General features: G+C 44.1%; 3 protein-coding genes across 5 annotated transcripts in view; all 3 read left to right on the top strand.

The window, feature by feature from the left end:
- The window catches only part of LOC1278211 (uncharacterized), a 31,160-nt gene extending 21,134 nt beyond the window's left edge, over positions 1-10,026 (top strand). The window contains exons 3-11 of the mRNA XM_061662140.1: positions 1,552-1,915; positions 2,009-2,201; positions 3,291-3,441; positions 3,554-4,227; positions 8,132-8,243; positions 8,334-8,697; positions 8,761-9,095; positions 9,172-9,587; positions 9,653-10,026. Coding sequence (XP_061518124.1) covers positions 1,552-1,915; positions 2,009-2,201; positions 3,291-3,441; positions 3,554-4,227; positions 8,132-8,243; positions 8,334-8,697; positions 8,761-9,095; positions 9,172-9,587; positions 9,653-9,868 — 2,825 coding nt within the window. The 3' untranslated portion in view covers positions 9,869-10,026. The remainder of the gene's footprint in view (positions 1-1,551; positions 1,916-2,008; positions 2,202-3,290; positions 3,442-3,553; positions 4,228-8,131; positions 8,244-8,333; positions 8,698-8,760; positions 9,096-9,171; positions 9,588-9,652) is intronic.
- Positions 10,027-10,162: 136 nt separating this feature from the next.
- Positions 10,163-12,619, top strand: LOC1278214 (facilitated trehalose transporter Tret1). Its single transcript, XM_061653258.1, has 4 exons — positions 10,163-10,778; positions 11,750-12,171; positions 12,241-12,306; positions 12,373-12,619. Exons 1-4 carry the CDS (start codon positions 10,253-10,255, stop codon positions 12,514-12,516), a joined length of 1,158 nt encoding a protein of 385 aa, XP_061509242.1. The 5' UTR covers positions 10,163-10,252; the 3' UTR covers positions 12,517-12,619.
- Positions 12,620-12,764: 145 nt separating this feature from the next.
- LOC133392695 (uncharacterized) lies at positions 12,765-17,341 on the top strand. 3 transcript variants are annotated; one of them, XM_061653255.1, is made up of 6 exons: positions 12,765-13,442; positions 13,509-13,741; positions 13,807-14,278; positions 15,694-15,954; positions 16,872-16,937; positions 17,020-17,341. In XM_061653255.1, exons 1-6 carry the CDS (start codon positions 13,145-13,147, stop codon positions 17,184-17,186), a joined length of 1,497 nt encoding a protein of 498 aa, XP_061509239.1. In that variant the 5' UTR covers positions 12,765-13,144; the 3' UTR covers positions 17,187-17,341. The 3 variants fall into 3 exon arrangements, 2 of the variants coding, with proteins under 2 accessions (XP_061509239.1, XP_061509238.1); XM_061653254.1 differs by having other exon boundaries at positions 15,694-16,166; XR_009765762.1 differs by lacking the exon at positions 17,020-17,341 and having other exon boundaries at positions 15,694-16,305; positions 16,872-16,931.
- The last annotated feature ends 4,707 nt before the right edge of the window (positions 17,342-22,048 follow it).

Genomic DNA, 22,048 nt, shown 5'->3' with positions numbered 1-22,048 from the left:
TCGCGGTCTCTGGGAATTTCCAACGCGTTCGAGAAGCTTTTTGGCATGGAAATGCTGCAATACTTCTCGCATGATTCAGAGGACATTGCCATTGGGTAGTTGACCAAGTGCTTTTATGACACCCTCAATTCTTCACACCTTATCAGCTGGCACTTCATCTCTCTCTATCTATCTCTCGAAAGTGGCAGTCTTCTAACAAGAATTTACAACCATTATCCCCAGACTCCGTGGACTGGTTTCGCTCCCTTCTGGCCTATCAGGCGCAACCTAGCAACGCTTGTCACTGAGGCGTGTTACGGTCCGCGATCAACGTTTGCCATGGATGTTTGCACTTTGATTAGCGCGACGAAACCGCCAGGGCTAAACATTCTGCGAGGGAAAAATTGCCCCAAAAACACGCTGCACCACGTTTCACACCTCGTTTCGGTATACGGACACATTCGACCCCTTGCCCATGAGCCGCTCCTTCAGTGCGATATTGCAGTCTGTTTATTCGCCTTATCAATCGCCACGCTTAACGGGGATGAAACGGCAACTACGACCCCGACGACGCCAAGAAGCCTAACCCAAACTCAGGCTGGTACTTAGCTCGTTATAGCAACTTCAGCTGGCCTAAAAGTCAATCTCCCTCTCCCTGTCCCTTCCAATCCTGCGAAGTTGAGACTTCTCGGTGGTGGCACAGACTGCATTTGATTCGATTGCACCACGCCATGAATGCAGCTTGATTGAATCTTCTCGTTTTGATTCCACTTACGGCGTGGGGTTGCCGACATAACACTCAATTATTCTCTACCGACTTGGTGCTACTTTTCCCGACTTGCGCAGCAAAATGGTTGTTGATAGCGGACGATGGCGTTGAACCGAGGGTCAGAAGCACTCGTGCGATAGACTCGTTCCGATTTTGAGAGGTACAATCAGCTCTTCCAGATTCAAAGAAGGCAGCGGAACAACTCAAAATATTTCAAACAATTCTGCATGGCCATCAGCCAGCACCTTTGAAGTTATCTTGCATAAGGGAGCCAAGTTTCACCAAGATCCCTACATCCCCAGGTATAGGTGGCCCTCATACCACTATAAAGCAGAATCAATATTAATCAGACCGAATTACATCAACAACATCGGGGGCTTTGAATCGTTTCGCGAGGGGCATGAGATAGTTGTGCTTCAGCAGCACAAGTCAGCTCGTCTGAACTGTGGGGACCGAGGAAGACTGAACCCTTGAAAAAGCCATACACGGGAATGGTTCACACTTCCCCCACCTCGCCCTTTGCAACACACTCAAGGGCAAAGTGATAGCGCGTTATCAATCGCGTCTCGAACAAAACAGTGCCCAAATGGGACAGAACAACGCTAAATAGTGCCTAACTAACGAGGTAAAAAAACCTTCACCAATACTACAACGGTCCAGGTGTCCTCCGGTCCAGATGGCGTAGGGAAAACAAACACTCTATCAGAACTCTCGATTCATCAACTTTTATATGCGTTTTACTTTTCTGAACTTCTGAACAATAATTATCACTCAGACGCTTTCCCTTGGACCTCTCTTTACAGCGAATCTCGCCACACTGATCTATGGTCTGTCGATAGGATGGCTTTCGCCCAACCTGATCCTGATGTCGTCGGACGACTCGCCGCTGACGACGGGCAAAATCACCAGCGAGGAGCAGGGCACGGTTGGTTCCATTGGTACGATCGGCTGCATGCTGGCTCCGCTTGTCTGCGGCTGGGTGGCCGAAATTGCTGGCCGAAAGTCCGCCCTGATGCTGATCGGTGTGACGCAGCTGGTTAGCTGGGCCGTGATGCCGTTCGCCACCAATCTGTCCGTCATCTATGCGTCCCGCATCTTTGGTGGATTTGCCGGAGGCGGAACCATGTCTATAGTGCCATTGTTTGTGTCGGAGATATCGGAGGATAGGTAAGGCAGAAACAGAGAGGAATCACTGAGCCTGGTGTGTTATAGAGCTGTAATTTTTACATACTGGTTTTCTCTCATTTTCACTCGTCACAGAATACGAGGAACGCTCGGGACGATGCTCGCCATATCGTGCAACGTTGGTATCCTGCTAGGCTTCATCATATCTCACTATGTAAACTACTGGGCCGTCACATACCTGGCACTGCTACTATGCGTCGTTTATTCGCTTGGTTGCTGCTTCTTGCCAGAATCTCCACAGTATCTGTTCATCAAGAAGAAGAAAGAGGTAGGTAGTACGTGATTTCACGCCAGGCCACACAGACTGCGTAGTTGCTTGCGGATGACAAAGTTATTCTCGGCGTCACGTAACGAACACTACCCCAGATGTGTGGTATTTCAACAAACTCTTTCTGTGTGTTTTGAACTAAAAAGAAAGAGAAAATGTCACGACATTTAGATTTTTTTTTCTGAGAATTATTGTTTAAATTGAGCAGGAATACAGGCTGGAATGTGAGAAACATTCTTGTTAAAACTTCTAGAACACATGTGCCGTGATTATTCCTAACACATATAATCACATTTCTCATTCTCATCCGTTATTGGTTTAGGCTGTTCAAGCCGGTTTTGTTTGTTTACTCATTAGTGCTGGGTTTTACCAGAATTATTTGGAAGTAATCTTCCTTCCAATTATTCAGGAAGGTAGTTTTTTCACAACTTCAAGCTCTTCCTTCAACAATTTATTGCCTGTTACTAACTCTCTGTAAATCAATTCGCTGTAAACGATGTTCGAATACTTTATTGGTACCGCATCAGTCGTAGCAAAAAGCTACGCATCAATCCCATCGTACAGCCACGACCCCGACAAGCATCCGTTAGTTATGTCATGAGCGAGACCTCCCTGACCTACGAAATTCTCTTTTTTATAAAGAGATAACTTGAAAACGTTGATAGCTGGAGTTACCATTATATAATTTTTTGCAAAAGTCGATTTATTTTTTCCTATAAAAAATCATTAGACACGACTCAAATATCGCAGTAGAATAGTAGAAATGAAAAAAGAACAGCCGAATATGTCTCATTAGAACTACATTCAGCGTGGTCAGGTTAGAAAGGTTAACGATGCCCGAATCGCCGTTACCTTCCACTACGCTTCGTTACCAATCTCGTTCCTTTTCTTATCAAGCTAGCAGAGAAGCACAAAGTGCGTGTTCAGCAATGCCGCGACCTAAGATAATGCAGCCAATCTTAGTATAGGTTAGTTTAGGATGGAACGAAATTTGCTAACGAACGGGAAAAAACTCTTACCTCTGTTACGTACAATCATTTTCCAGTTTCCCCTTTTTTGCATAATTTCTTTACATCCTTATCATTGTAGAAAGCTATAAAGGCCCTGCGATTCTACCGCGGCGAGGAAGCCGAAAGTGAAACATCACAGTTTACCGCCGAAGTGGCCCGCTTTAAGGACATCCACAACGTTGGTACACCGAAAAAGAAGGACTCCAACCAGATTCACATCAAAGACTTCCGTAAGTTCCGATTCCGATAATTCTCGTTTTAAATGTACACTTCCCTATGAACACAACAAAAGTACTAATTGATGACGGCATTCCCAATCCCGCTTTCCCCCTCTTTCTCCAGTGACACGATCGCGCTGGAAGCCAATCCTGATCTGTGTGATTGTGATCATGTTCCCAGCCGGTTCCGGTTCCATACCGCTAATGACGTACACGGAAAGGATCTTCCAGGAGTCTCACTCAAACCTCAGCCCGGCCATATCCTCGATCGTGGTGGCGATGCTGCAGCTCATCGGTTCGTACGTCTCGACTATGACGGTCGAAAATGCGGGCCGCCGGGTGCTGCTGGTCGTATCGACGCTCGGTTGCGCCGTCTGCACCACCACGATGGGCACATACACCTTCCTGCAAGCGATGCGCGTCGAGGTGGACTGGTTCCGGTGGGTGCCGGTCGCCAGCATGTCTGCGCTAGTCTTCATCAATGCCATCGGCATCGGTATTGTGCCATTCATTATCATGACCGAAATCCTCGATCCGAAGATCCGCGGCTCGGTCGTCACCTTTTGTCTGCTGGAGTTTTCCGGCGTCGCGTACCTAGTCGTCAAGTACTTCCCGATCGCGGTTGAGCAGCTCGGGATGCACTCGTGCATGTGGTTCTTCTCCTGCTGCTGCGTCGCGTCCGCCACCTTCGTCCTCACCTGTATGCCGGAGACGAAGGGCAAGAGCTTCGAGCAGATCTCCGAATCTCTGAATGGTGGCAAGAAGTCCGGCCACAAGGATGTCGCTCCGACGGCCGTCTGACACACCGCTTAACGCGGTACGACGGTGAAGTCGCCATCGTGCACGCTGCGTGTGTTTTAAACGCGTTTGTTTTCGTTATGTTTTATATACCCTTATTAATTACCTCCCACAGCATCTTGAATTGTATTATACACTTTATTCATGACATAAGCATACCTTCTGTCGTTTATATGTATGTATGTATGTATGTATGTATATCTGAATCAAAGCATACAAAACCGAAAAGAAACAAACACTCGTGTATTCGGAACGTAGCAGGAGTCAAAAGGAAGGTTGCTAGCTGTGTGTAACTGTCGATTGATGTTCAATTTCAAGTGAACAAGAAGACGACAACCACACCTTAACAGCAGCATATTCTAGAATCAAAAACCTATATGACTACGGTACAATAATTAAGTAGTAACTAGCGAAGCATTTAGGAGGTGTGAAAGCTGAACAGTAACAGGAACAGCCACAAAAAAGGATGGAATTTCGTTGATAGGAGCAAATACAAATTCGAGGAAATTGAGGGAAGGGAAATAATTTACTGTAGGGCATAGAGGGGAAAACGTTGGAAAGGTAGTCGCAGATAGGAGTCGCATTTTGCAACCTTTTTACTAAGCTTTAATAAAGACTATTTGTTAACCGTGCTCGCGCGACTATGCGGGCGAGAAGTAAAGTTATACACCAATAAACTAATCGATCATTGGCGTTGTAAAAGCAAGGAGTTCTTTTTAATTTAGGAATATCGAGGTTTAACTACTTGTTTTTCTTAAATTAGTAGCTACGTAAAGATATATCACACATTTCAGCTTCAGACAAGCATGATGAGACGAATCTCTGAACTGAGTATCCTTCGAAAACGGCTTTGATCTTGGCCAAGTCAGTGCGACGTAGTCAACTGTGAGCGGGTCATCAATGGTCCTATGACCATTTTTGTGGTATGATCTGGGTTTCACCCTCATTATTCGATGCTAATTTTCTATACCTACACAATAGACTGGGTTGTCATAAATATTTTCTAAATATCAATGAATTATGAATTGGAAAGATCACGAAAACATTCGAAGGAAACTGGCCGATCATCTGCTAACAAAGTTTAACAAATACATTGCAATATAGGTGCCACCACTGTTCTTTTTCTTTCTTCTTTTGGCACAATATCGGTTGTCGGTCAAGGCCTGACTGTACCCACTGGTGAAGTGGGTTTGGCTTTCAGTGACTTGTTGTTACCATAGCAGGATAGTCATTCCTACGTATGAGGGCACGGTCTATTCGGGGCTTGAACCCATGACGGGCATGTCGTTGACGAATGTGCCACCACACCGGCCACCACTGTTCCAAATTCACAATATTCTACAATTTATATATCATGGTATCCTACAATTATTAGGCTATCTTTATGGTTGATTAGCACATCTTAATGAAGGTTTGTCTTTACATGGGATTGTAAATACAATAATCGTTTACGATCTTGATAAACGGATGTCCAGCTTTACAAAACTAGACAATTATGCATAATGGTGCAAAATCGGCGATTATCAAATATTTAATTCTTCTTCTTTTATTTGGCTTCTATTATGCCCAACGTGGACATGCCGGACTATACAGGCTTTCGAGACTTTACAGACTATTACAGGCTCGAGAAATATTTAATTATGCTTGGCAAATATAACTTGTTTTTCTTTGTAATTTGAAAAGTGCATTGCGCTATTTACATTTACAGCGTGCTAATAATCACAATCTGCATTGTTAACACCTTCTACCTGTCACCAGTTTGGATAGTTTCCTTTCGCAAAGAGGATATACATTTTATTAAGCTGTTTCTAGCTATCCAAACTTTAGCCTTCTGCTTATCTGGAGCTATCAGGCGGCGAGAACAAATCTTAAAGATCGTATATCAACTGCCGCACGCTGCTGTCTTTATGCGAAACATGATATAATAAAGATAATGGCGGCACACATCTCAGTGACCTGATGCCACGGATCCACCAACCACAGCCACAGCTGGAAATGTGCCGGAAGCCTACCAGCCAACCAACCAAGCCGTACCCAGGTGTGGTGGGTGGTCAGTATCGCAACGGTGTGTGCCCGAAGCGCATGCGTTCTCCGTGAGTTTTGGCTCCGTGAAACCACCCGTCTGGTAGTAGTGGCCGTCGAAGCATGTTTTTGGAATTTCTATCACGCCGATACTGGAAACAATTCGCTGCCATCGCGGCTGGTAAGTAAGCGATTTCGCGACAACATTGGTCAGTGTGCCTGTAACTGGTGGTGGTAAAGGGGAATGGTAACGATGATGACGCACTACACCCACTACCCATTCAGCGGGATCGTAGTTCAATGAACTGTCCTCCTTTCCCCTTGCCCCATTCCCTTTCCGAATCCCATCAGCTGTTAGTGGAGGTTAGTGCCACCGGGATGTTGGTTATCCAGTGTCGTTAGGCACCTGCACACCCTGCCAGTAGAATCCACCGTGAAACATAAAGCAATAAAAGCAACAAGATGGAAAAAACGAAACGAGCTCTAAACTAATTGGTAAGGTGCGAACATGTCTCAATGGTTGGGACTCCCGGTTTCAGATCAGTCAGACGTGCTGTCGTTCTTCTGAGCCTGTGCCATTCTTGAGCGACAAAGAATGCGTTTGTGTGTGTGTGAGTAAGCACAAGTAAGCAAACTCTTGGCAAACAGATTATAATAAATGGACAAATAAACTCGGCCCAGCTAGAAGAATACAGACACACCGAGACAGACATGCCAGTCCGTCGATGATAAGCTGCATGCGAATGACGTCGAAAAGAACGCGCGCATCGTGTCCGCCGTCAGCACACAAACAATCATTTACATTAGAAAGCTCTTGTAACCCAACCGGAAGAGACGAATGGTGGAACATAGACTTTGCTTACGCTTTATCACGCCCTCTTTCCCTTCTCCTTTGCGTTTTGCGTTTTAACGGTCGCGTTTTAAGCGCATGTTGGCTCTATTCTGCCATTTAGGAACGAAATACCGTGTATGTGTGTGTATGATCAGTTCATTAGACACACGGTAAAATGTTTCAGGGGCCCCTGTAGATGCGTTGTTTGACTAGTCCAAGTATATTCTGCTCCGACATCCAAACTCGATAATTAACGTTTCGTGGCAACAAAGTTGTTGTGAAAAACAACAACAAAGTTGTTGTGAAAAACAACAACAAAGTTGTTGTGAAAAACAACAACAAAGTTGTTGTGAAAAACAACAACAACAGCAAACACTGCGCAATATCTGAACCCTGGAGAGGGTAATGAAGTCGCAAAATTAAAAGAAAATCAAATTCCAATATACTTTGAGGACAGTATTTGCATCGCTCAATATTTAAAGAAAATCAAATTTCAATATACTTTGAGGACAGTATTTGCATCGCTCAATATTGCAAAGTATACAATTTCCATCGAGGACGGTATATATAAATTCATGAAGAGATGTGCATTATTCATCCGCAACCAATTCTTCCTGTGAAATGTAGATTAAAACGGTTCACTGGCCGCGACTGTCCCGGCCCCGTTTGAGTTACACCATTTCCATACGATCAAAGTCCTTCAGGCGCCCTAATCATCGCCCTCGATGCGATGACTCTGATTGCTCAACGCTGATGAAGACGAGAGTCGACAATCACAACAATCACAAAGTAACGCCTGTCCATCTCTTCGATGTTTGCAGGCCGGGCTAATTCAAATAGATGGTAGCCGATTAAAAGCCCACCAATAAAGCGTTTGACAACCGTCTGATTTGCAAATTGGACGTCTTTCGAACGATCGGCCGCTCGAGCGCATGCGTGATTCGTTTGTCGCCCATCTGGGCGTTTAATATTAGAATCTGTTAGATAAGTTGTCAAAGTTTTGCGTACCAACACCGAGCTGTGTGTTTTGATTTAGCGATCTGAGGGAAGCGTAAACAATGCAGGTTTGCAGTCGCAATGGAGCAGGAGCAGCAAGGTCCGCCCGAACGTGCGAGTATTTGGGCACGGAAAAACCTTAACCAGGTGCTGGCAGTGATCCGAAGTAATGTGAAGTGCTATCAATCTTTCTCTATATGGCTATGGTTCGTAGAATAAAGTGCGATTTTCGGATCTTCTGTGCCTCTTCTTTTAGTTCACATCATCACCGCCAGCTATGGAGTGACTGTTGGATGGCCTGCACCGATTATCCCACTACTGCGTTCTCCGGAGACTCCGCTACCGAGTGGACCGGTGACGGTGGATGAAGCATCATGGATTGGTTCGACACTGTGCATAGGTGGCACAATCGGAACGATTCTCTTTGCCATCATTCATACGTATTTCGGGAAGAAGATAGCACTTCTACTTACCTCCGTACCACACATCATCCTGTGGACGTTGATCCTCGTCGGGGACAACGTGTGGTACATCTATGGGGCACGCTTTTGCAGTGGACTGACCGGCGGTGGTGTGGTCAGTGTTGTTCCGCTTTACATCGCCGACATTGCGGATAAGAAGTAAGTCTTCAAAGACAGCTTTCTTTTATTCTTCGTTAACTATCACCACCCCTTTCTTTCAAGGATTCGCGGCACTTTGGGATCACTCACGATTATTTTCATCAACATTGGACTGGTGTTCATCTACGCAGCCGGAAACTATCTCCCTTACGATCTCATTCCAAAGATTATGCTCGTGTCTCCGGTAGCGTTCATTGTGCTGGTGAGCTTCCTGCCCGAAACCCCCTACTGCTTGCTAAAGAAGGGGCGTCTACTTGAGGCGGAACGATCGCTCATGTTCTACCGTAACATCTCCGACCAGCAATATCAGACGGCCGAGTTTACGACGGAGTTTGACGAGCTGAAAAGCTTCGTCCACACGCAATCGACTCAGTCGCGAATCTGTTGGGCGGATTTTAGTATGTAACCATTGCCAAGGCAAAGTTCTGAAACCTCTTCTTAACATCCTTCAATCATTCATGCTTGTCATTTCAGCTACACCGGAAGCAAAGCGAGGACTCTTTATTGGCGTGTTTGTGATGGCCCTAAACCAGTTTAGTGGCATCTTTGCTATCCTTACGTACGCTGGTACAATCCTTCAGATGTCCGGTACTGGCATTGATCCTAATGTGGCACTTGTGCTTGTTGCCATCCTTAATATCTGCGGCAATCTTACTTCATTTGCCATCATCGATCGTGCTGGTCGGAAAATAATGCTACTGCTCTCTGCCACCGGTGTCGGTTTGGCATTGGCCGTACTTGGTGCCCACTCGTATCTGCTCACGATCGGCTACGACCTGCAGGGTGCCGAGTGGTTGCCCGTGTTGGCACTGGCGCTTACACTGTTCCTGGGCGCTATTGGCATAACGAATATCCCTTTCTTCATCGTCCCCGAAGTGATGCCGCCGAAGGTTAGGGGACGAATAATTCTGGATCGTTTTATCAGCAATGTCACTTATTTCATTCCTTTTTGCAGCTTCGTAGCATCGGAAGTACTATCAGCGGGACACTTCTTTGCATGTTTGCGTTCGTCACCGTGAAGCTGTACCCGATCATGATGGTGAACATCCATATCTACGGGACGGTGTGGATATCGTCCGGAGTCTGTGCGATCGCTGTAGTAATTATCATCTTTCTGATACCGGAAACAAAGGGCAAAAACTTGAACGTACAAAGTGACAGTAAAAAGTGATTCTGCCTTACGACGATTGGAGCATAGTACAAATAATATAACTTCTTTATCTACATGAGATTAAAACTGTTAATCTAAATAAAACTTAATTTAGAAATGTAAATGTTCCATTCTCATTCACTAGATCTATTAAATAAATCACACCCCCTTAGTAAAAACATCAAGCAAATTTAATTTGTTTCTAAACCTTATAGCAGTCAATTCATTTATGCTTTGCATAATGTTGTAAAATAGTCGGCAGCCTTACAATTACACCATCCACGTGTTCCAAACTAACGCTTTGCTGCCGTAACAATTTCATAGTTTCATAATAACAGTCAATCGCTTCCTGCCTTATCACCACTTTGCGTTGAGATTACTGATTCATTTCCACCCGCTGAGCGGATGATCATCGCGACAATGACTGGAGCTCGCAGAACCTCATCTCAGCCACACTGTCCAGACAGATTAAGCACCGTATACCGGTATCGGCCAGTTCAAGTTAAGTGGCAGAGTCTACGTCACAGGATAAAACAAAAATCGTCCATTATCTTTAATGTCTGCCCACTGCTAGGCAACTGCAGAAACAGGCGGTGGCCATTCCCACTGCAACACGCGACTAGTGTGACATTGTTTACTATTTGGACGTGGTGGAACGTCCACACGCCAGCCTTTATGCGGATTGATTTACGCTTATCAAACAATGCCATCAACAGCATCTGTTCTCTCACCAGGGGTAGAAAATTCGCCCAGAAGATGATCACTATAGAAAAGATGTTAAAGCACTGTATGGTACATTCGAATTCCCAAGGTGCTCCCAGATGTAAGGCCATTCGCTTCAAGGCAACGAAACCATCAGGATCGGACGAACGCGCAACGACGATGGCTTCTACCAGAGGTGTTAGAAATCAAATCTTCGCTACCGGTGTTAGTAAGTACAGTGAACGGTTGGCAAAATTGTAGTGCTTCGTAATTTTGAATAATCGTTTTTTTAGTGAACCTCATCAACCTATCGCATGGCGCGGCGTTAGGATGGGTATCGCCGTACTTGCCTATTTTGATGTCCCCGGATCAAGACCTTCTCTCGACCGGACCTGTGACGGTTGAGCAAGGATCGTGGATAGGATCGATCCTCTGCCTTGGTGCACTCTTTGGAGCATTTGTGTACGGATACTTGGTGGAAAAGTTCGGCATTAAGCGGACTCTGCAAGCACTAGTTATTCCGCACTCTGTGTGTATCTTGTTTTAAAAATTCTTTTCAAGATGCTCATTCATTTTTCTAATCTGTGTTGATAATTTGTGTATAAAACAGGCTTTTTGGATTATCACCTATCTTGCCACTTCCGTCCATCAACTGTACCTTGCCCGCTTTCTCGCTGGTCTTTCCGGCGGTGGAATAATCGTAGTCTTTCCTCTGTTTATTGCTGACATCTCGGATAAAAAGTATGGAACGAAATCTTCCATTACATGCGAGACAAGCATTGATACTATTTCCTCCTTCTAGAATCCGAGGTATTCTAGGCTCCTTCCTAGCACTGACCAGCAATAGTGGATTCCTGCTCATGTACGTCATTGGTGACGTGCTGTCCTATCATACCGTCGCCCTTACCATGCTCGCGCTTCCCTTGCTCTTCACTGTGCTGATGTGCTTTGTTCCAGACACTCCGCAAACATGTCTGAAGAAGGGTAGAACCGCTGAAGCCGAACGTTCTTTTATGTTTTATCGTGGCATTAGAACACAGGCCGAAAAGACAAGTGCCTTGCGGCAGGAGTTTGATAATATGGAAAAGTTTATCGAGCATAACTCAGGCCAGAACTCTCGAGTAACGTTGGCTGATTTTAGTGAGTCTGTTCTATGTTTGTCCTGACCATCCCGATATCATACATGATCTTTTTTTTCAGAGTCTCGCGAAGCAAAGCTGGGCATCTTTATCGGTGTATTTCTAATGTTCATCAATCAATTCTGTGGTATATTTGCGATCCTCACATATGCTGCCACGATCTTTGCGGGCGTCGGCTCCACACTGAGTCCCAATACATCCGCCATCATCATGGGTACGATCCAAATTATTGGAACGCTCTCGTCGTTCGTGTTTGTTGATCTGGCCGGCCGGAAAGTCTTGCTGATCATTTCCACCTTCGGTACAGGGCTAGGGCTTTTCGTACTGGCAGTGTTTAACTGGCTCACTGTGAATATGTTGACTCACTGGATACAGGATTACAGCTGGTTCCCCATCGTGAGCCTTTCCGCCACGGTGTATCTCTTTTCCATTGGATTGTGTAGCATTCCTTTCTTCGTGTTACCAGAATTATTACCCCTAAAGGTTAGTCTTGGTACTCGTGGGTTGCTTTTTTTTCTCAAAAACCTAATTTGAGTTTCTTTTTATCAACAGATATGCAATGCCGGAAACACATTAAGCATGGTTTCGATCACAATATTTGCGTTCATCAGTCTTAAGGTGAGAGAAAACTTAAGTTACAATAGGACCTTGAATGATCATATGACGTATGTGTTTTTCTTACAGATATTTCCCATCATGGTAGAGGTCATAAACATCTACGGTGTACTAGGGCTATACGCAGGGATATCTTTCGCTGGCGTGGCTGTAATTACATTCATTGTTCCGGAGACGAAGGGAAAAAATCTCATATCACCTCAAAGCGTGTGATGTGGAATGGGTCTCAAGATTGTTTGTGATAATTGAATTCCAGAATAAGTCACTGGAAAGCATCTCTCGAGAAAACAAATAAATAAAATAGGTGATACACACATACCATGATCTATAATTGATTTAAAATTACAGTTATAAAACAGTTTAACCTCTTCAATGAAGAAACACGCTTCACAGAGGCTAATTCCTTTACGAGCGTCTTCGAATCCCAATGGTCTAATGACCTTGCAAAATAAACCTTCCTTGGGGGAAATTCTTCCTTCGATTGCAATATCTAAGTCCAATCTCAACCTTTGAGATAGGATTAATTCATTTCCTTTGCGTTACAATGTATGGGTGGAAATGCCCTGCATCGGAAACGAACCACGTCTGACCTTTACAGACTAGGTCACTTTGCCAGTCCCATGACCCATTATATCATAACCCAAATAAGACGGAGGGAGAAATAACCGGACCATGTTTCGTCTCTTTGTTTTATACTTTAAGTGCGATGATGTTCTAAACGAATGAAACTTCTCACGCTTCTCTACCATACACTATCAAACACAATATTATTACTATTTTCATTTCTATTTACCCAAGGAATCCTTTTCCTCTAGCCGCTGACACGTGCCAGTGTTTAACAATGCGGATTGCACTAGATAACCACAGAACCTTGACTCGTTTCGCACTGAAATGCACTGCTGTACGGGATGCGGTTGTTTGTTTTCCCAACAAATCTTCAAAGTCATTGCTAGTTTACGGCAGTTTGGTCCGGCGAGGCGTCAAGCGTCATCTCAGTAGGCGTTGCATGGAAATCATCCGCATAGTCTACTGTGATCTGCGTCGTTGCGAAAGTTGTTGTGCAAACCAGTGGTGTCCCAGAATGCAGCCTCCACTTTCGTTGCTATCAGTGGTGAATCAGATTTTTGGAACGCTCATCGGTAGGTGTCATTGACAAACTGTTGAATATCAGTTAATACAAGTATCGCACATTTTTCGTATCATAGTTAATCTCATCGCCCTTGCCCATGGCATCACGCTGGGATGGGTATCGCCATCGCTGGAGTATTTGCGTTCGAACGAAACACATCTCGTCGGAGGCCCAATGACAGTGGAAGAAACTTCCTGGTTGGGCGCTTCCCTCTGCATCGGTGGCATGATCGGGGTGACACTTTACGGATATCTCGCCGATCTGATAGGCAAACGACGAGCCATGCAAATCATCGCGATTCCTCACGTGGTAAGAATTTACAATGCCTAGAAAGCAATTTTGCAAGCTTTATCTTAGATTTCCCTCCTTTCCAGGCATTCTGGCTGTGTGTCATCTTCGGAAACAGTGTCCTACAGCTCTGCATTGGACGAGTGTTGGCTGGCATTGCCGGTGGCGGCATTCTGCGTATCGTACCTCTCTTTGTGGCTGACATTGCCGATGCACGCATACGGGGCATGCTCGGTTCGCTGCTGCCCGTGTGCCTTAATCTCGGCACCGTGCTAGCATTCATCCTTGGTAGCTTTGTGTCGTTTAGAACGCTTCCTCTGATCGTGCTCGTGCTACCAGCACTCTTCACCCTCGCCATCGCCTTTCTACCAGAAACACCACCCTGCTTATTGCGTGCATATCGAAGTGAAAAGGCCGAACAGTCGCTCATGTTTTACCGGGGCGTTCGAGGACATTTTGCAAAGTCGGAATGTTTCCGGCACGAGTTCCAGCAGCTGAAGGATGGGATCGAGCTCGAAACGACGGCTTCGGACGCTGCTCTGTCGTGGAAAGATTTCAGTAAGTGTGCTTTTTTCATAGTGTTACGACGATGACATCAATCAGCGAATGATTCAAACATTTGCACTATTTCCCGATATAAGACACAGAGGACAGACATGGAGTGAAAAGGGAACCAAACTTACATTAGACTCTACTTGCTATTCCTAGAACGCTCCCCATTTTGGGACAACCCTGTAGATTCAATCGTCAAAGTCTCCTATCTCGCTTCCACACTCATACATAGCGTGTTATCATTATCCTGCCACTCCTCGGACTGCCGGTCGAACACCACGGACACCCACTGATAGGTACATCTACTTAGAAATACAACAAACCTGACCTTGAAAGATAAGAGACCGCATGGGGACGACTATTCGCCTGTGCCGAAAGCAAACAAATCAACTTCTTCCCAGCATTGAGTTGTTCTTTTCTATGCGTCGGGCTATTTCGCACAACTTGCTTAGACGCCTCATTGCCCATACGCTCTCTACCCGTCAACAATCGCACGTAGTGCAGGTGTGCAGGTGTGCAATCTAAAAACACACTGCTGCTCGTAGTACCAGAATGCAGCAGAGAGGAGGTAGAGCGGAAATAATCACGAGCGTTGTTTTCTTTTCTTTACTGTCCAAGTTTACCCCTCAGATGCAATCTTTGGGCCGCACACGATTACCGGTGATTAGAGTGCGCCGAATTGCATCATCACCGTAATACACACGGCGCGTAACATCAGCACAACATGCACCGGCCAATGCACATCCAACCGGCGCACCACCGAGGCAGTGTGATGCGATACGGATGGATGCGTTTGACTGTTGGTTCGTTATCTCGGGGGTGGGCACATCGAAAAAAACCCCACAAGCGGAATGTAGCTCGATTAGTTATCGGTGTTTACGGTGCGAAGTTTGGGGTATTGGGCAGCGTGTGACGAAGAATCGGAACGTGGCATCTCGATTCGTAATATCGAACGATTTCCTGCTCGTTTTTTCGATTCTATCTGTTTCTACGCCTCGAATTCCTTACGTTACGTAATCGCGGAAGGGAACGATTAAGTAACTCAGCATTGGAGGAAGATGATGTGGTGTGATTTTAAACGATGGATAAAGCTCCAGCAATTGTATACGAGCAATCAAAAACAGACAACATCCTTAATATCGATTTCATCATATGTGAAATTCTTGGGTTTTCATACAAATACAATTAGAAACAATGGATTGAATTACAGATAATGTCCGGAATCAAAATATGAAAATCTTAAGAGTACTGGGTTTATGTGCAATGTATGTGCAATAAGACCTTATGACCAAATATTTCTTATGACCAAACCAACTTGTTCGGAGTCACAACCTACATTAGAATAAGGTTATTGATGATACAGCATAACAATAGTTTACACTTACTTACCGTTTGTCTCATATCCTTTTTCCCCCAACCAGCCACGAAACCAGCCCGCCAGGGTTTACTGATGGGGATGTTTCTAATGCTGCTCAATCAGTCCAGTGGCTCGATGGCTCTCATCACCTACGCCAGCAGTATCTTCGAGCTGTCTAATCCACCGTCGGCCACCACTGTCGGTGTCCTTCCCGCATCCATTTCCTCGATCGTGCTGGCCACGATACAACTCCTCGGAACTATCATCTCACTGGCGCTGGTCGATCGAGTTGGACGCAAGCTTCTGTTGATCGTGTCCTGTCTTGGTATGACCATCGGATACCTCACCCTAGCCGGCTATGTGCACTTCCTACTCCCAACCGGCTCCTCCCCGTCAGACAACGCAGTTTTTGACGCGGTTCCCAGCATTACCAGCCGATTGTTGCCCATCTGTAGCCTTTCGTTCAGTATCCTGCTAGCTTCAATCGGACTGCTGACCGTCCCGTTCATCGTCATGGCCGAGGTTTTGCCGTCGAAGGTCGGATCAATTTTTCCATCGTCAACCCATCTTCAACAGCTCTCCAACACCACTCGCCCAGAGGGCCGTGCCATATGATCTGACTCGATCGCCCCCTCCCCCAAGCTGGGTGACATGGCGAATTCTTGCCAGAGTGCCAGTAGGTGCTGCTGGAAAGATATTCATCTCTCTCTCTTTCTCTATCTCTCTCTTCCTGCCCGTTAAGTCTGTTCATTTTTCGTGCGCGTGTTGGTTTATCTAAATAGCCTTAACCTTGACATTGGCATTCGGCGTTCGCACCCGCCGTCCATCGACTTCGATGAAAAACGGAGCCGGGTGATGTGGGGTTGTTGGTGTCGGGCAGCCCGGTTATGCGGTTATGTCGCAGTTTTGTCGCCGCACGTATCGGAGTCTTCTCTGGTCTACATGTTTATTATTCTTGCTTTGTGTGTTGTTTATTTTTTCCTCTTGTTTTGTATACGTGTTTGTGAGGCCATGTGTATTATAATATCGTCTGGATGTCAGTTCGCATGGACAAATGTTTTTATGCTTCTTCTTTTTCGCTTTCTCACAACGATTTATTCAACGCGCCAAATGCGAGTTGCAATCACATGCAGTCACAGCATCCATAACCATCATTGGACACGTTTGCTTATGCGTTCTTATTTTCTACCTACAATCTTTTTTTCATCTCTCTCTCCATTTCATGCTTGAATGCAACTGCAGATAAGAAATATTGGCAGCACAATCTGCACGACGATCGTTGCTTTGTCCGCGTTCGCGGTGCTGAAGGTAAGTAAGAATAATAATCGCGGCACACTAAACACTTCGGCTCCCGCATTAGAATTGTACCTTATGCTCGGTTACATTTAAGGTATTTCCTGTCCTACTCGATACGATTGGACTGGCGGGTACGATGGCAGGTGTTGCGGTGGTGTGTTTAGTCGGTGCAACGGTGGTCATACTGTTTCTACCCGAAACGCACGGCAAGTCACTGGTGCCGATAGCCGCAGAAGTGGAGCAAAACTCGGAAAGAAATAGAACGGAGGGAGTCTAAACGCACAGCGCGAGGCACTCCATTATTTTGAATACTGTTTGTACTTTTGGCACATATCCAAATGAAACCGTAGGCACACAAACGATAACACTAAACTTAACCGAAACCGAAAGTACAAATAATAACAAACAAGTTTGAATTAATTGACTTTTCTAAAGTGAGAATTTAGTATTACTTTTACTCAACGTTCAATTTTTTACAGGTAAACTATTTTAGTGGCATTTTTCGTGGTTGGTAAACCGTTGAATCCAATCTTCTTCATGTTATTGTCAAAGCTAATTCAATCATGTTTTAATATTACTTTTCCATGCTGAAAAACTTTGTGAGTTTCCATGTGATTGTTAAGTTATTCCTTTTCAACCTTCTGGTCACACAACAGGTACTTTTCCGTCGTGTGTCCGTCACAGTGACGCTTAAGCATTGTTTTATTGTACAACGTTCGAACACACTCTTCACATCACTGGGGTTCCGTGAGTTTCTATGTGATTGTTAAGTCTACCCTTTTGAACTTCCTGGTCAAATACCGGACAAACCTCCAGTCTTGTGTCGATAGCTGTGATACATAATTTGCGTTTTATTGTAGACCGTCCGACCACATTCTTCGCACCTAAACTCCTCCAGGTTCGCCGATGGATCAAAGATCGGATGAACCAAATCGGTGTGCTTCCTCAGACCTTTCATGGTTGCAAAGCGTTTTTCACAAAGACTACACTTATACGACCGCATGTGCATTCCAACATGTTGATAGCAGCTTCGCTTAACATTCTTTTTACAAAATGGACATGTTTTCAATTTTGCGTATACCGGTGCTGTTGCAGCTGTGTTTTATTATCGTACTGACGTGGGCATTCTTCGCAGGCAAACTTTTGGTTCTATTCCGATGCAGCGTGCATCAATTCATTGTGTGTGCGTAGATAATGCGGATCAAAAAACCTTTTCTCACAAACTTCACACCGATAGGTGCCCCAATGCGTGGCAAGGTGAGTCTTGAAGCGATGTTTGGTAAGCTTATGACAAATTTTGCACAGCATCTTAATATGATTCTTTTCGTGTGCGTTTATTGGCAACTTCGCGAAGAACGATCATTCACAATAAGAGCAGGAGTATTCGTCTGCATTTGGGAGCCCTTCCGGACGGTGCTTGGTTTGCATATGAACATCCAGCTGATATTTGTTGCAAACCGTTACTTCACAAATATCACACCGAAATGCTCCTTGGTGTACTGCAATATGAACCTTTAGCGAACCTTTACCGGCGCATCAACGTCTTCTTGCATATAGGACACTGTTCTCGCTCGTGTGATCGTTGATGTTCTCTTAGTTGCATCTTCGTGCGAAAGACTCTTTCACATTGATCACATGGATGCTCTTTGGCGGATGAGTGCTTTAGACTGTTGTGGCGCGTTAACATATTTTTTGTTTTCAAAGATTCCCCACATACATCACAGTCGAGCTGACTCTTTGCTCCTACTTTCCTGTTTTGTGCCTTTTTTCGTCCAGCTGATTGGTCAGATCTTGTACAATGCTGTTGCCCATCTTGGACTGTAGCATAAGTTTCACCATTTCCTTCGGCTTCATTTTTAGAAAAAGCCGCTTTGGATTCATCGTCATTGAGCGATATAATTGGCACGGGTACATCGATACACATCAAATCGTTCTGATGTCTGAGTCGATCTCTGGCGAGATTAGTAATGTCTTCTGTATACAATTCCTTTGCAACATCGCATAAGATCGACTCGGAAGGGTCGATTACTGCATCACTTCCATCGGATTCTGGATCCAGATATTCTATTTCGTGCAGGTGCCCAACTTCCTCCGTCGGTTCCATATTGATCAGCGTGTTACCATCGGCTGATGAGAATGAGTTTGCTAGTTCGATACAAAATGCATTACTGTCTTCCCCGCAATAACAGGTATCTACTGTCGGGTCAAAAGCAGCTTTTCCTGATTCATCAACACTATATCCCTGCAATTATGAAAGTTCCATATGGTTGATGCACATTCACTGCATACATACAAGCGTAGGCCATTCTGGATTTTAATCTGGAAAGAAGAAAGCAGTTGATAGGCATACATTCATCAGCTCTCCTCAACCATCTCCTCGAGTGAAAACACTCGCTGTAATGCGCTCTGAATTTTATCTTCAAGCATGAAATGTTTAGTGCCTTTAGTTTGGCAAAGGCATAGACGACAATCTTCCATATCCAATTTAAACTGTAACGCCTGTTGCGGGACCGCTTTAGATGAAAATCACTTAGAGCCTTACTGACTTACGTGTCTTAAACTTTTCGGCAACCTTGTGTTGCCTTGGAAGGATCATATATCTTCTTGCCAAAATATGTATCAAAATTTTCAAAAATGCTTACCAATTCTATTCAATTGCCCATTCCGGAAACAACAGGAAACCGCGGTTGCATACAGAGTGACCAGAAATACCGATTTATCCGTACAGGCGGTCCCCGAGATTGGGAACCGAAAACGGCCGCTAAATACCGCGTATATCGAATTTCCGCGTGAGTCGAATCTCTGATTTCCAGCTAAAATATCACTATTTTTCATGTAATTTTGCAAGTAGGGAGCGATTTCAGTCACTTCATGAATTATTTGATATGATTCTGATTGAATTTAACAGTTTTAAACCTTTTGAAATGGTTTTTAACATTCAATCAAAACGGAAATTGTTTGGCAATTTAAAATTGATGTGTCAAATCAGTACAATTTTCTCAAAGAATTGTCAAATTTAGAAAACCGCGTATCTCCGAATCCGCATATAACCGTAACAATAGACGATGCGCAATCTCAGATTGCGCATATATTTATCTGTCAAACGGATCGGTTTGATATATTTACAGGGTTTCTCACAATTTATTGGTTGGATCCCATCAATTTTTGGTTGGTTCCCATATTTTTTTAGTGCGTTCCCACGACTTTTTGGCCGTTTCCCAGATTTTTTTGGTCCAATTGTATTGATATCCAATCGGAAAATACCAATAAATTATGGGAACGAACTAAAAATCTATGGGATACGACCAAAAATTCGTGGGAACGCACCAAAAAATCATGGGAACTGACCAATAAATCGCGGGAAACCCTGTATCTGTCAAAAAATATGTATATATCTCGGACATATAATCTTGAAAATTTATGCGCAATCTTGCCGCAATCTGAAATTGTATGGAAATGACGTTTATAGCTCAGGGTTGGCTACGCGAAATGACATATGTTTTGATAAAACGAATATATGCGCAATCTGAGATTGCGCATCGTGTATTAATACGGTAAGAGGTACCATGTATCTCGGGGAACGCCTGTACTTGGTGCTCCTATCGAAATCTGCCAAAATAATCTGGCCACACTGGTTTAAACAACAAAACCGTCAACACACTTCTGTCAAACGGCCAATTCCCAAAGAGCAATTATCTACTGACTTCGCATGATGCAGAAAGACGTTAGCGCCACCTATACATCAAACATCGAAGCTCAAGAGCAAGCCAGCGAAAAAGACATGCCACATAAGCCTGAGTGTCTGTTTGAGTGCACGGTTGCACTTGATTTTGTTCTAAAACCGAGAAGCACAAAGAGCTCACAGAAATTTTTCGCGGTACAAAAGTTGGTCATCTAGAAGCAGTGTTACACACATATTGATTTTTTACACACAAAGCCCAAATAACCAAATCGGCCTTAACCCACTGTAGAGCCACTTCAAACCCACGTGGGTTTGTGTTGGTCGATTCAGTCGTTAACTCACCAAATTTTAGAACAATCGAAGCTACCAGTTCCGATCCGAATTATTTATCTTGCCCTCCCTTAACCCACCTTTTCCAAAAATGTTTTGAGGAAAAGTTTGGTCAAGGGTTGGCTAAGCTGAATATTCTGAACAGGATTTTAGCTCCACGGTTGATTAAATTCATTCACTTACATCACTGCACTTCAACTTCAGCAATATTATTAGTCTATAAACTAGCGAAATGAAAGAGTCCATTCACAAGTAAAAAAACACAAATATAAAAATATTACTCATGGTTGTATCGCAACAAACTAACTTAAACACACACGTTTAATTGCTTCCTTTGCATAATTAAATCACATTTTAACACAGGTGAAACATGTTGAGCGAATAAATTACCCGTGCATAAAAACTGATTTCAACAATATTGAAGTGGCCGCTTATGTGGTCGTGTGGCTTAACCCACCAAACTGATTGTGTTTTGGCTTTGTTAGATGGAACTGGATATTTAGTACAAGAAATTGGTGACGTTTTCGGTATCTTGGTTATTTGGAGCATATTGATTTTGTTTGTTTGTTTATTTTATAGAGACTTTAAGTATATTGCCCCCATATGCCTCTCAAAGCATTTTGATCTTCGTTCGATGTGATCGACAGGACGTTCCAATCAGGGCGTCTGCTCCCAAGATACGCGGTTTATGCGTTCCCAAGGCATCCGCAAAATTTCAATGTCCGCGTAACTCGAATATTCGCAAAAGTCAACGTTTTTTACCAAAATATAGATGCTTAATGGATATTTTTGATTAAATTTACTACTTGTATACACTATATAACGTATTAAATACGAATCATACTGATTTTTTTTATGTTTCTGACTTTAAAGCGATTTGAGAATTTTAGTAAGAAAAACGAATAATTTTGCGTTTGATAATTCTGGGAGCAAATTGTACTGATTTCGCACATAAAATATCTCATTTAGAAAACCGCATATCTCCGAATCTGCGTAACTCGAGAATCGTGTAACTCGGGAACAGACTGTAGTTCATGGTCCTCTGCACTAAAAATTAAAGGTTACGCTCATCACACAACAAATTCAATTCAATTGCAGGAAAAATAGTCAG

The sequence above is a fragment of the Anopheles gambiae genome, chromosome 3 (genome assembly GCF_943734735.2).
Source record: "Anopheles gambiae chromosome 3, idAnoGambNW_F1_1, whole genome shotgun sequence".
Taxonomy (NCBI): domain Eukaryota; kingdom Metazoa; phylum Arthropoda; class Insecta; order Diptera; family Culicidae; genus Anopheles; species Anopheles gambiae.
This window is presented reverse-complemented; position numbering and strand designations above follow the sequence as displayed.

Coding starts and splice junctions, on each gene's coding strand:
- LOC1278214 (XM_061653258.1), top strand. CDS start 10,253: ATGATCATCGCGACAATGACTGGAGCTCGCAGAACCTCATCTCAGCCA. Junction 12,172..12,240: donor CAGAATTATTACCCCTAAAG/GTTAGTCTTGGT, acceptor TTTTATCAACAG/ATATGCAATGCCGGAAACAC. Junction 12,307..12,372: donor TTGCGTTCATCAGTCTTAAG/GTGAGAGAAAAC, acceptor TTTTTCTTACAG/ATATTTCCCATCATGGTAGA.
- LOC133392695 (XM_061653254.1), top strand. CDS start 13,145: ATGCGGATTGCACTAGATAACCACAGAACCTTGACTCGTTTCGCACTG. Junction 13,443..13,508: donor GATTTTTGGAACGCTCATCG/GTAGGTGTCATT, acceptor TTCGTATCATAG/TTAATCTCATCGCCCTTGCC. Junction 16,938..17,019: donor CCGCGTTCGCGGTGCTGAAG/GTAAGTAAGAAT, acceptor GTTACATTTAAG/GTATTTCCTGTCCTACTCGA.